Source organism: Lagenorhynchus albirostris, chromosome 6, assembly GCF_949774975.1.
Source record: "Lagenorhynchus albirostris chromosome 6, mLagAlb1.1, whole genome shotgun sequence".
Taxonomy (NCBI): Eukaryota; Metazoa; Chordata; class Mammalia; order Artiodactyla; family Delphinidae; genus Lagenorhynchus; species Lagenorhynchus albirostris.
The window spans coordinates 114,944,298-114,957,648 of NC_083100.1; the positions used below are offsets into that span (position 1 = coordinate 114,944,298).

The 13,351-nt window shown below is 64.6% G+C and overlaps 1 protein-coding gene across 3 annotated transcripts in view; it reads left to right on the forward strand.

Annotated features, from left to right (window-relative positions):
- Nucleotides 1-12,903, forward strand: part of MYO7B (myosin VIIB) — a 77,791-nt gene extending 64,888 nt beyond the window's left edge. For 2 of the 3 annotated variants that reach the window (XM_060151542.1, XM_060151544.1), the window contains 17 exons: nucleotides 1,709-1,826; nucleotides 1,914-2,040; nucleotides 3,115-3,281; nucleotides 4,271-4,452; nucleotides 5,273-5,403; nucleotides 5,720-5,877; nucleotides 6,036-6,189; nucleotides 6,709-6,864; nucleotides 7,724-7,829; nucleotides 8,614-8,727; nucleotides 8,953-9,040; nucleotides 10,301-10,407; nucleotides 10,887-11,072; nucleotides 11,299-11,415; nucleotides 11,633-11,716; nucleotides 11,901-12,020; nucleotides 12,432-12,903. In XM_060151542.1, coding sequence (XP_060007525.1) covers nucleotides 1,709-1,826; nucleotides 1,914-2,040; nucleotides 3,115-3,281; nucleotides 4,271-4,452; nucleotides 5,273-5,403; nucleotides 5,720-5,877; nucleotides 6,036-6,189; nucleotides 6,709-6,864; nucleotides 7,724-7,829; nucleotides 8,614-8,727; nucleotides 8,953-9,040; nucleotides 10,301-10,407; nucleotides 10,887-11,072; nucleotides 11,299-11,415; nucleotides 11,633-11,716; nucleotides 11,901-12,020; nucleotides 12,432-12,533 — 2,217 coding nt within the window. In that variant the 3' untranslated portion in view covers nucleotides 12,534-12,903. The remainder of the gene's footprint in view (nucleotides 1-1,708; nucleotides 1,827-1,913; nucleotides 2,041-3,114; nucleotides 3,282-4,270; nucleotides 4,453-5,272; nucleotides 5,404-5,719; nucleotides 5,878-6,035; nucleotides 6,190-6,708; nucleotides 6,865-7,723; nucleotides 7,830-8,613; nucleotides 8,728-8,952; nucleotides 9,041-10,300; nucleotides 10,408-10,886; nucleotides 11,073-11,298; nucleotides 11,416-11,632; nucleotides 11,717-11,900; nucleotides 12,021-12,431) is intronic. The other variant, XM_060151543.1, reaches the window with a different exon arrangement.
- Nucleotides 12,904-13,351: the final 448 nt, after the last annotated feature.

The following is a 13,351-nucleotide window of genomic DNA, read 5'->3' on the forward strand; positions in this document are numbered from 1 at the left end:
AGACCATGGACGTTTTAGGGCTAGTACGAGACGGAGGGGAACAAGAGATGCACACAACCCCAGATGAACATGAGTGAGAAGTGGCTTCGTAATTTGGGAAGGGGCAGTTGGGGTGAGAGTAAAGAATTAGGAAATTCACACCACACTTTTTCCAAAGTGAACATAGTTTCACTGATTTTTTTCCATTAAACACTTAAAACCTGGGCATTACCAAATAAACCAGAAAATACAGACAAATACAAAAACAACAGGGAAATCACCAATAATGTCACATCAAAGAGCTCATCCCTCTTAAGCTTGTGACGTGTGTCCTTCTAGACTGCCTTATTCACATGTACACAATGGAGACATGCATATGATTGGAGTGAGAGAAACACGCCTTTTTTTTTTTGGCTGTGTTGGGTCTTCGTTGCTGCACATGGGCTTTCTCTAGTTACGGCGAGCGGGGGCTACTCTTCCTTGCAGTGCGCAGGCTTCTCATTGTGGTGGCTTCTCTTGTTGCGGAGCATGGGCTCTAGGCACGCGGGCTTCAGTAGTTGTGGCACACGGGCTTAGTAGCTGCGGCTCACGGGCTTTAGAGCGCAGGCTCAGTAGTTGTGGCACACAGGCATAGTTGCTCCGAGGCATGTGGGATCTTCCTGGACCAGGGCTCGAAGCCGTGTCCCCTGCATTGACAGGCAGATTCTTAACCACTGCACCACTAGGGAAGCCCAAAACATACCTTTTTAAAAAATAAAAATAGGATTATCATTAGATAACTTTAAAACATGCTTCTTTACTTCACTTAATAGTTTGCGGCCCTACTTCTGTGTCACTAAATACCGATCTCTGTTTTGAAGGGCTGCATAGTACTGTATTCATGAGTTATAATTCACTTTACTGATTCCTACTGATGAATGGTAAGGTCATGCCCCATGTTTCACTGTTAAAACAGCAAGGTGAACCTCTTTGTAGATACACCTTTTCTATGTTTGCCAGTTATTTCATCAGGATCGATTTCTAGAAAAGGGATTTCAGAGTATGTGACTGTTCTAAAATCCCTGACACCCGTCGCATACTGCCAGGTCTCAGGTGGGATGTATCAACTTACATCCCCCAATCCAGTATCTGAATGTTACCCAACCACCTTTTAAAGTAGGAACCAGAGAAATAATATTTTATTCAACAAATTAACAAGAAAGCTCAGTTGGATGTTACAGGCAGCGATGAGCACAGAGCAGTGAGATGGGGAGAGGAAAGGGTGAAAGGTGGGGGAAAGCCGAGGACCCTGAAAGACGCCTCCCGAATGTGCAGACGAAGAGCTCCGCAGAAGAGAGGCAGAGGGGCACCGGCAACACACAGACACACACACCGTGGCTGGCCTTGGGCACGGGGCAACATGCAGCCCCTTGAGGCCAGTGTTGGCGAGAGACGGGGGCCTGCAGACAGGGGCCCGCAGACACCTGCACGTGACCCTCACAGGCTTCCAGGCTGAGGCAGGAGCCTGGCCCTACAGCTCTGGAGCTCTGATGCTGAGGAGGGGAAAGCCTCCCTTCCTTCTCAAGACCGCCCACCAGAGCCTCCCACCCAGCCCTCGCCGGCACTGGCCTGCCTTTAGGCAGAGGCTTCCCAGAATGATCGAGCAAATGAGCACCCTGGGCGCTGGGTGAGCAGTTAGGTGGGGGGTGATGGGCGATGGAGGTGACACGTCACCGTGTCCTCCGAGCAGGCCCCGTACACCCAGAAGCAGACGACGCCGCTGGCCGTGCAAGAGCAGGTGGTGAACACCGCCTGCCTGAAGTGGCCGCTGCTCTTCTCCCGGCTATTTGAAGTCACCACACTCTCAGGTAATGGTGTCTGACCGGGTACGAGGGTGCCGCTGGGCCCACACCTCGGGCCAGCCCAGGCTTCACACTTCTGTCTCCTTCCGCCAGGCCCCCGACTGCCCAAGACTCAGCTGATCTTGGCTGTTAACTGGAAGGGGCTGTACTTCCTGGACCAGAAGGAGAAGATGCTCCTAGAACTCTCTTTCCTGGAGGTCATAAGCCTGATCACCAACAGGTGGGTGCCCTGAGGGAAGAGGCCCCAAATCTCTCTCTCCCCACAACCTCAGCCCGTGGGGGCTCCAGGAGAGACAGGGAGAGGAGGAGGGACATCGTCCCTGGGAGCCCGGCTGGCTCATACCACGTCCCACGCGTGGTGTGATGGCCGCTGGATCGGGACCCACCTTCCACTGTCCCAGGGCCAGCACTGTGTCTGCACATCACGCGTTGCCTTCTCAGGCTTCCTTTAGAACCCAGCCCCCCCTGGAAAGGGGCACATAAGCTTGCAGCCTCCAGGCTGTACGTTCACTTACAGGCTCCTTCCCTTCTCACGGGGCGGGGGAAGCACTCACTCGGAGGTACCAGCCGTCTGGGAGAGGGAGCGAGGGACAGGGCTGCGTGTGCAGGGCACAGAGCAGCAGGAGGGCGGCCTTGCACGCCTGGTGGGACCTCGGATGCCCTGTCCCTGTGCTCTCCACGGCTCTCACCTTCTGAGAAGGCCTCCATGCCCTTCGGGAAGGCCTGCTTGTGCCCTGCCAGAGCCCCTGATTGGTTAAAGCACAGCCCGGTGTGGCCACTGTGGTCAATACCAGTGTGTGCAGGGCGCAGGCTGGCCACCACTTACTGAGGCTGACCGTGCTGGGTGCTCTCTGCTATGCCAGTAAGTCCCCCCAGCACCCCCAGTCTGCAGATAAATAAACGGAAGCACATAGAGGCTGGGTAGCTTGCCCAAGCTCACCCAGGCTGGCGCTCCATCTCAGCGCCACCGTTCTTTGCGGTGGCCCCATGGTGGCCCTCCACGCTGGTCACCACCTTGCCTGCCCGGAGCTGACCCCACAGACTGGGGCTCAATACCACCACTGCGTTTGGAGCCCATGGGAGCCTAAGCTCTGGCCCACCTGCCCACACACACAGCGGGGCCTGGGACTGGGGCAGACTTACTCTCAGCCCCTGGCCCTGCCATGGCTCTGGACTCGCTGCTCGCTTTCTTCATCTGTAACTCAGGCGGGTCACCCCGCCCAGGCTGTCGAGGGGCTGACCCAGGGGGAGGGTGGAGTAGACCTCTGGTCACATTGCCCCCTTTCCCCCTCAGGGAGGCCCAGGGTGGGCAGAGGCTGGTGCTCGTGACGCTGCACGAAGAGGAGTTCAAGTTCAGGTCCCCCAGCAGCGTGGCCATCGCTGAGCTGGTGGCCATGTTTCTGGAAGGCTTGAAGGAGAGGTCCGTGTTCGCCATGGCCCTGCAGGACAGGAAGGCCACAGGTACCCAGCCAGGTGGGGAGGGGACCCGGTGAAGGTGGGTGGCTTGCTCGTGCCAGGTCCCGGTGATGACGTGGCAGGCGGGGCACAAGGACTCAAGCAGAGAGAGGGAGAGAGGCCACCAAGCCCTCGGGGGGCAGCGGTAGGCAAGGCCTTCCCATGTGCAAGATGAGGAGACTCCAGGAGGGGGTCTCAAACCCTCCAAAGTGAAGTGCGCTGAAGACTGTCCTCGTGCTGGAAGCGTGGGGAGGGCCAGCGCCCTCACCTGCAGAGAACAGCTGGGCCACCCGCCCGTGCCTTGCATACCATCCCCACAGCTGCCCTGTTGTCCCATTTTACAGGCAAGGACTGGAGGCTCAGAGAAGGGACACAACTTGTCCAGGGCCACACAGCTCAGGAGGGGGGTTGGGGGCGGGGTGAGCCCGGGCAGTGGAGTCCTCGGCCACGGCTTCCCTGAGCACGGCTGGAAATCAGGCTTCAGGAGGGAGGTAGCAGGGGAGGGCTGTGCACAGGGTCTTAAGTGCAGTAAGAAACGTCAGCAGAAGCTTTGCCCCTGGGGCCCATTCCATCCTCACAACAGCCCCAGGAGGGAGGGATGACTTTCTTCATTTTACAGTTGAGGAAACAGGCTCAGAGAGGTCACCCAGCTCCCGGGCAGGCTTGGTGACTGCCAGCTGGTATTCTGTTCCCTTGGTCCACCTGCCTCCCGGCTTGCGAGCCATCTCCTTGTCAGGCGTCTGAGCAGGTCTCCCCAGTTCCTGCCACCCCAGGCTCTGTGCCTGTCCAGGCCCCCTGAAGGCCAGAGCTCTGGGAATCCCACCACCAGCTCACTGTCAGGGTGGCCTTGGGCCCACTGCTCTGCATCTCCGTTTCCCCACCGGTCAAAGGAGATGGCCCACAGGGTTCCAGCCCAGCCTGTGGCCTCCGCTGAGCCCTTGGGAAACGGCATCTTCTCTGCCCCGTGTGTGTGTCCGTGTGACCTGGATTTGTAGAGGATGCCACCCTCCTGCCCTTCAAGAAGGGGGACTTGCTGATCCTGACAGAGAAGCAGGGGCTGCTGACCTCTGAGAACTGGACCCTGGCCCAGAATGACAGGACCAAGAAGACAGGGCTGGTGCCCACGGCCTGCGTCTACACCATCCCAACGGTCACCAAGCCCTCGGCAGAGCTGCTGGTAACTCATGCTCCCCTGCCCTCAGCTGGGTACCCGTGGGCACCTGGGGAAGTGGCCGAGATGCCCGGCCTGAGGTCCTAGCTCAGGGGCCTGGGACCCACCTCACGGATCCTGGGCAATCACGTCAGCTCTGCCGGCCCCATCGTCCCTCTGGGGTGACGGAGAGGCAGGAAGTGCTTGCGCAGTGAGTGCCTGGTGCAGCGCTCAGCATTTAGTAGGTGCTCAATCAGTGGGCATTCCTTCCACCCCTCCCACCAGGGACTGTCCTGGGGATGCATCCGTCCTTGTCTCAGCCACATTTAAACCCTGACCCGGGGGGCCACCCCACCCCAGTGCCCAAGACCAGCCCCCCAGGGGGACAGGACAGACAGGCCTTCCAGCGTGCATGTATTGAGCGCCAACTGCGTGCCCCGCGCCTGCAGTACTGGATTGAACACAGTAGTGTCCCCGCCCTCAAGGAGCACTGGGACGAATGACGACTTGATGGCAAGCGAACGGAGTGCCACCAAGGAGGAGTACCTGTTGTTATGGGAGCAAATCCTAGGGCGGGGGCCTGCCCTGTCTGGGAAGCCATCCCTGAGGCACTGGCACTTGTGCTGAGGCCGGAAGCAGTGGGCCTGAGAGCCCACCTAAGGGAAGGGAAACAGGCTCAGAGACACTGAGTCACTGATCCTGGGTCACACAGCAGGTGACACAAGAAAGGTAGACCCAGGCCTATCCAGCCCCGTGGTCCGGCCCCTCCCGAGTCTCTGAGGCAACTAGGCTAGGAGGAGCTAGTGGGCAGGGGCTCCTGGACACCCACAGACCCGTGCCCTCACAGAGCTTGCTGGCCATGCCACCAGAGAAGCGGAAGCTGGCAGCCCAGGAGGGGCGGCCCGCAGAGCCAGCCCCCGAGGAGCAGCCTGAGGAGAAGCTGCACACTTTGGAGGAATTCTCCTATGAGTTTTTCAGGTGACTGCCCTGCCCACCCCCAGAACCCACCCCAAGCAGCCTCGCTCGCGCTCCCCGGGGGCTGGAGGCCATGAAAGCAGGTGCACTGCCCGCCTGGCCTCTCTGGGCAGGGAGGGGACCCTCTGACCCTCCCCCCACCACCCCGTTTCTGAGCTGAGAGCTGTGGGCACAGAGGGCATCCCCGTGGAGACCTGCACCGGAGCCCGGGGCTCTCTTGCCACTTTGTGCGTGGGGCTCATGGTGGGGAGGGGACAGAGAGGGGCACGGGCAGAGGAGGCGTGAGGAGGGCCCTCACCCCCGCCTCGATCCCTGACAGGGTCCCGGAGAAGGAGACGGTCAGCAGAGCCGTGCTGCCCCTGGCCCGGCCCCGGGGCCGCCTGTGGGCCCACTCAGCCGAGCCGCTGCGGCAGCCTCTGCTCCGGCGCGTCCACGCCGACGCGGAGCTGCGGGATGTCGCCTGTCGGATCTTCATTGATATCCTTTCCCGGCCAGCCTGCCCCAGCCCCGCAGCCCGCCCGCCAGGGGGCCGGATCTCCCAGGGCACAGCGCTGCCCCGGGGTCCGCGCGGGCCTGGGCTCGGGGGTCAGCGGTGACAGGCAGCCCCGCCGGCGCGTTCTCCTTGACGGCTGCACCCGTCCTCAGGTACATGGGCGACTACCCCTCTCGGAAGGCCTGGAGCTCCCTGGAGCTCACCGACCAGATCTTCTCGGCGGCCCTGCAGGAGGCGGCCCTGCAGGACGAGGTTTACTGCCAGATCCTGAAGCAGCTGACGCACAACACCAACAGGTCTGCGGGGACCAGGGAGGGGCAGAGGGCACTGCACGCGCAGGTTGCCATGCCCAGGGCCCCCTCAGGCCTCGCCCCAGCCCCCGAGGCTGTGTCCGCTGTTCAGAGGGGGAGGCGGCCCCTCATAAGGGCGACCCTCGCAGTAACGGTGGGAAGGTTGGGACCCGGTGTGTCCCTGACTTCCTGGGCTGGCCAGAGCCGGGGGTGGGGGTGGCGGGAGGCAGATCTGTCCTGGGCCCTGCCTCTCCCCCTCTCTCCTTTGTCTCCTGGGCAGGCCCTAGCCTCTCTAAACCTCAGCGCCCTCCTCCACAAAATGGGCACGATAGCATCCCCTCCCCTTCTCGTGGGCAGGGAAGCCGGTGGCACTGGCAGCAGGGCAGCGGCTGCCTTGCCCAGGGCCTCAGGCAGGCCTCAGCTCATAGCATAAATCCTACAAAGCCCCATCTCCCCGAGGTGCCTGGCTGGCCCGGGCTTCCGGGAGGGGGCCCCTCCTGGGCCGACCAGCACTTGCATCTGCAGGCACAGCGAGGAGCGGGGCTGGCAGCTGCTGTGGCTCTGCACCGGCCTCTTCCCGCCTGGCAAGGCGCTGCTGCCCCACGCCCAGAAATTCATAGACACGCGGAGAAGGAAGGTGCTGGCCCCCGACTGCAGCCGCCGCATCCAGAGGGTCCTGAGGTGAGCCTGACAGCTCCGAGGCCCCCGGGAATGTCGGCTTGGGGATGCCGGGCGAACCCGCAGGTCCTCCAGGAGCTCATGGTCCAGTGCGGACACCCGCCAGTGGAGCCAGACTCGGCTTCCTTTCTAGAAGCTGGTGTCAGTTTGTGGAGGCGGGACCAGGTCCCAGCAGCCGGGGAGGAAGATGGAGAGTGAGGCCCCAGAGGGTTGCAGGGCGGCCAGGCTGGTCAGTGGAGGTTTCTGGCCATGAGCTCCTCCTGCCCCTGTGGCTGCCTGTCCAGGGCAGAGAAGGAACTACCCTGAGGCCAGAGGATGACCTTGATGTCCCCAGCCACCTGTGTGTCCCCCTAGCCCAGCCCACAGTAGTTGAGCTCAGACCCATCCCTGCCAGCCCGTCCTGCAGTTCCTCCCTGGCTCTGCCTGCCCTCCAGCCCTGGCTTGGTCTCCTGTGTCTGTGCAAGAGGGTGGGGTGACCTGGTGAGCAGACGTGACAGTGAGTGGCAGCCTGGGTCGCAGTGGGGAAGGTGGGTGTCCCCATCCCCAACCCCCTGCCCAGCTGAGTGGGAATGAGAACACAACTCACCCTGCCTACTGGTGCCGGGCCCAGGACCCCTGGCCAGCCTGGGTCCCCTCCCCATGTGTGTCCTCAGAACCTCGGGGCACCTGGGAGTGAGGCCAGGCTGGCCACTGCTGCCTCCTCTAGGCCATGTGACCAGCACCGCAGGCAGGGCAGCCCCCCAGAACGGCGGTGGTCTCGGGGTTGGCTTTTGTTTTGTACCCGGCGCAGAGCTTAGCTTAGAGGCTGGGCCCAGGTGAGGGTGTCGGGTGGCATGTGCAGCGCGTGCACTGTCTGCTCCAGGACGGGGCCCCGGAAGCAGCCCCCGCACCAGGTAGAGGTGGAGGCCATGGAGCAGAACGTCTCCCGCATGTGCCATAAGATCTGCTTGCCCAACAACACGAGCGAGGTGAGGCCCTGCGCCCCCCGGGGACCCGCAGCTGGAGCAAGGTCCCTCCCCACGGGGGTCACCCGAGGAGAGCCGGGAGACACCGCCCGACACGGCTGTTTCCAATATAGAGTGGATGGTCTCCCCTTCAGCGCTGTCCTAGCCCTGCCCCGTCTCCCCCGAAACTACCGCTTCGCCCCACCCCAGTCCCCACGAGCATGAACTGAGTGCTGGGTGCCCTCAGGTGCTCCGGGCCACACAGGGGAGGGATGGGCCCCGGGGAGGCTGGAGTGCAGTCGGGAGTCTGGACGTCCCAAAGGTGTGGGGGGCATTCCAGGCTGGGCACAAGGGAGAAGAGGCCACAGGGCTGGGGGCCCCTCAGGCTTCCGACCCGGCCCCGGGACATGGTGAGCAAGGGCCGCCATGGGGTGCCTGCGGACAGAGCCCAGTCGGCCTCTGGGGACGGCGGAGGGGACAGGTGGGAGGCGGGAGACCCTCGGCCAAGGGGCAGCAGTGGAGCGAGGGGGCCCTCACAGCCCTCCCCAAGCGGACTGTGGCCTTGACAAAGTTCCCGCAGTCTGGCGGCAGGCTCTCAGAGCAAGTTCAAAAGGCTGGGACTCTTGGGACCCCAAGACAGCGTGCCCTGTGACCCAACAGCGCATACATCCGGCCAGGTTTCCAGAGGGGGAGTCTTGCCCTTCTCAGGACAGGGCAGGCGTGACCCCAGCCCCAGTCAGCAGGCTGTTGAGGGTCACCCCGGGCCGAGCCGCGTCCTGAGACGTTCCCCTGCCCCCTCTCTGCCCAGATGGTGCAGGTGGGCACCAACACCCGGGTGCGGGAGGTGTGCGACAGCATCGCCGCCCGGCTACAGCTCGCCTCCTGGGAGGGCTGCAGCCTCTTCATCAAGATCGCGGACAAGGTGCGCGGCCCAGCAGGCCAGGGGCCAGGAGGGAGGGAGGGAGGACGGGCGGGCGGAGGTCTCCCACGTGCGCTGGGCCAGGCCCCCCGCGGCACACAGGGTGAAGGGACGTAGGCAGGAGAGGTCGGAGCCGCAGTGCGGCACCTAGCCTCCCAGGCTAGAGATGGGTCCCTGGATGCCGCACACCTGCATGCCTCCCTGTGCCCTCCTCTCCACCCGCCCCAGGTCATCAGCCAGAAGGAGGGAGACTTCTTCTTTGACTCCTTGAGGCAGGTGGCCGACTGGGTGAAGAAGAACAAGCCCCAGAAGGAAGGTGAGGGGAGGGCTCTGTGGGGCAGGCTGGGGCCAGGAAGGAGGGGAGGGGCCGGGAAGTAGGGGTGGGGCGGGGAAGGAGGGGAGGGGCGGGGAAGGAGGGGAGCGTTGGGGCCGGCAAGGAGGGGAGGGGCCGGGAAGGAGGAGTGGGGCGGAGGAGGGGAGGGGCGGGGAAGGAGGTGTGGGGCAGGCAAGGAGGGGAAGGGCGGGGAAGGAGGGGAGGGGCCGGGAAGGAGTGGGGCGGAGGAAGGGAGGGGCGGGGAAGGAGGTGTGGGGCAGGCAGGGAGGGGAAGGGCGGGGAAGGAGGGGAGGGGCCGGCAAGGAGGGGTGGGGCCGGGAAGGAGGAGTAGGACGGGGAAGGAAGGGAGGGGCGGGGAAGGAGGGGAGGGGCGGGGAAGGAGGGGTGGGGCGGGGAAGGGGGGGTGGGGCCGGCAAGGAGGGGAGGGGCCGGGAAGGAGGGGTGGGGCCGGGAAGGAGGGGAGGGGCGGGGAAGGAAGGGAGGGGCGGGGAAGGAAGGGAGGGGCGGGGAAGGAAGGGAGGGGCGGGGAAGGAGGGGTGGGGCCGGCAGGGAGGGGAGGGGCCGGGAAGGAGGAGTGGGGCGGGGAAGGAAGGGAGGGGCGGGGAAGTAGGGGTGGGGCCGGGAACGAGGGGTGGGGCCGGGAAGGAGGGGTGGGGCCGGGAAGGGGAGGGGCCGGGAGGCCGGGAAGGAGAGGTGGGGCGGGGAAGGGGCGTTGCAGGGATGTGAGGCGGGGCAGGGCTTGTCTGCCTCCTGGGCCAGGGTCAGGCGGCTCCCCGGGCCACTCCTGCATGGCTATGCCCATTCATTTATTCATTTATTCTCATTCCCCTTCATGTTCCCTGGGTCATGGGTAGGCCAGGCCTGGGGCCAGGCGGTCAGGCCCTGCCCCTGGAGCTCTCCCAACTCTGGCAGGGGCCGGGCATGCGGCAGGCCTAGAACACATGGCGGGACTGTGGGGTGATGGAGGGTGCATGGGGGCAGAGAGGGCGGAACGGGGCCTGACCCCACGGGGAGATCCACGAATGCTGCTGGAAGAGGGGGCTTCCACACTCATCTTGAGGGATGAGGAAGAGCTGGGGCCCAGGGAGGAAGAGGCATGGAGGCTGTCCAGCTGGGGAGGCCGCAGTAGCAAACACAGCGGTGATGCGAGGGGCCAAGGGGCAGGGTGCGGGGGTGGGCGGGCAGCGCCCCGGGCCTGCTGGGCCAGGGACAGGCTTGGTGCTCACTGCCGCCTCTATCCAGGGGCCGCTGTGACGCTCTCCTACCAGGTGTACTTCATGCGGAAACTGTGGCTCAGCGTGGCCCCAGGGAGAGATGTGAAGGCAGACACCATACTCCATTACCATCAGGTACCCGGGCCGCCTCTCCTGGTGGGCGTTGGGGCCACCCTCGCTCCAGCCCACACCTGCCCTGAGAGTGGAGCTCAGCCGCCTCGCCCCTCGGCACCCAGCTCCCGCCCAGGGCCTCACTGTGGGCCCGCCGCGCCCCTGAGAGTTCTGGAACCAGGAGCAGAAGGACAGCGGCGTCTGGAGACAGCGGCCGCACCATCACCTGCAGCATGCCTGCCTGCCGGGGCGGGGAGGCGCGCAGAGGGTCCTGCAGCCCGTGGAGCACTGGCCCTTGCCCTGAAGGGGTAGAGCAGGCCTCGGCCTCCACGGCGAGACGGCAGGGAGCCCTGCCTCCACTCAGTGGCCTTCCCTCTGCTGGACACCTTACCCTGATGACCTTAGCTTTTTGCGGGCTCGGTTTCCTGGATGGGGGCGGGCTACCACATGAGCATGAAGCCGGGCGTGGCTGCAGCCTGAAGTCCAGCTTGTCCTTCACCCAGGAGCTGCCCAAGTACCTGCGTGGGTTCCACAAGTGCTCACAGGAGGATGCCATCCACCTGGCAGGCCTCATCTACAAGGCCCGGTTTGGCAATGACCGGTCCCAGTTAGCCAGCATGCCCAAGGTCCTGAGGGAACTCGTGCCTGAGAACCTCACACGTCTGATGTCCTCAGAGGAATGGAAGAAGGTCTTTGGCAGGGGCTGGGGAGGGGCCCCTCGGCTGCTGCCCCCACAGGGACCCCGCCCAGGTGCCACCGTGGGGGGTGGCCTGGGTCCACTGTAGCACCTTCCCCGCACTGTCCACGGCCTCAGGCAGCAGCTGCCGCTCTGGGCCAGGACCTCGGGGCCTTGTGTGGCAGCCCGGTCAGGCAGTGGCTTCCACTCAGGCCCTCACTGGCCCTTGCTTCCCCCAGCGCATCCTCCTGGCCTGTGACAAGCGCAGGGACATGACAGTGGAGGAGGCCAAGGTGGCCTTCCTGAAGTGGATCTGCCGGTGGCCCACCTTCGGGTCTGCCTTCTTCGAGGTGAAGGTAGGCCGCACCCCAAGCCCGGCCATCCTGGCCACGCAGGCCCCGCCCGGCTCTGGCCCCAGCAGCCTGAGCTTCTCCCCAAAACACGCCACGGGCAGGGCCAGCGGCCATGTCTGGGGGAGCAAGTGTGCACGTGTGTGCGTGCGTGCGTCTCGGGGAGGGGCCGCCTGGCCTCCCAGGCTGGGCTGTGATCACTGTGACCCCCCTCCCTCCCCAGCAAACCTCGGAGCCCTCGTACCCGGACATCATCCTCATCGCCATCAACCGGCACGGGGTTCTGCTTATCCACCCCAAGACCAAGGTAATGGCAGGACCCCGGGGACTGCGCCAGGGTCCTTGGGCCCCTGCGCAGCTGGGGCTGCCCTCCTGGGCTCCCACACATGGCCCCATGGGCTCTGGAGGACCCCGGGCAGCAGCTCAGACTCAGGGCCCCTGGGCCGTCTGGGCTTTGATTGGCTTCTACCCACTGCCCACTGTGCCCCCAGGACCTGCTCACCACCTACCCCTTCACCAAGATTGCCAGCTGGAGCAGCGGCAGTACTTACTTCCACATGGTGCTGGGGAGCCTGGGCCGGGGCAGCCGCCTGCTGTGTGAGACCTCTCTGGTGAGCCCGAGGCCCGGGGGCCTTCTCCCAGCCCAGACACGAGGGACCCAGAGGCTCCGGACACTGGGTTTCCCCGACCCTGACCCAACCCCCTGGCCACCAGGCGAGTTGCTCCCTGGGAGGATGTGGCCCCCATGCCTGGGGTGGGCAGGCCAGGCTGGGCCAGCAGAGGAAGGAGGTGCAGCTCAGGAAGGGCTGGCCGTGTCACCCAGGGGGGCAACAAGGCCTGGCAGGGGGGCTTGTGGTCCCAGGGAGGGAAGGGGACTCGGGGCCCAGCCGCAGGAGCCCTGTTTCTCTCTTCACGCCCTGCCCGGTGTGTCACTGAGGCAGAGGTCGGGCCCCGCAAGCTCTGGCCCAAGCCCCGCTTAGCTGTACCCCTCAGACTCCGACCCCACCCTTCCCCCCGTCCAGGGCTACAAGATGGACGACCTGCTGACCTCGTACGTGCAGCAGCTGCTGAGCACCGTGAACAAGCAGCGGGAGCCCCGGACCTCAGTCCCGGCCAGTCCCTAGCAGCGTGGCCTCGTGCCCATTCAGCCTCCCTCCGCAATCGGGGGGGCCTCGTGCCCATGCAGCCACCCTCTGCAATCGGGGGGGGCCTCGTGCCCATTCAGCCACCCTCCGCAATCGGGGGGTCCTGGCGGCACTTCCCGAGGACCCTTCTCTGGGCCCAAGGCCTGCTCTCTGGTGGCAGCCTTTCAAGTCACCCTCTCCCCAGAACCCCTAGCACCACCACCCTGCGGCACCCCAGGGCCCCCCCCACCGGGTGCTGACTCTGAGGGTCGAAGGGCAGGGCCGGGACTGGCAGGCCTCCAGGCCGACGGACGGATGGCGGGGAGGACTCCCCCCCAGGAATGTTCAATAAAAGTTCCGCAGAACAGTGGGGAGTGTGTCAGCGAGAGACGAGGGTCGGGTTGGGGCTCGGGTGGGCAGCAGGTCCAGCAAAGGCTTCCTTCCAGAGAAAGCAAAAAGCACTGCGGCCCGTCCAGGCCCAGCAGAGGACAGCTCCGTCCTCATGGTGTGACTTCCTTCGTGTCTCCCTCCTCCCTTTCCTTCCACCCCCACCCCTTCCCTTCCTCCGCCTCAGACTGCAGAGACGCTTGCTACAGGCCCCTCTGCACACCTTTCCTCCTTCCCCCGCCCGGCACCGGACACGGGCTGCCGCCAGGAGGGTCTGCTGGAGGTGGCTGCTGGCTTCGCTGCCCCGAGGGCGGAGCCGCACGCGGGGCCTCGGAGCCTGGGCTGGGCGCCCACGGCCCCCGCCAGCCCTGTCGGAACCTGTCCCCCGACTCCACCCACCGGGCCAGCCTTCAAGGACTGAGGGTCTCTGT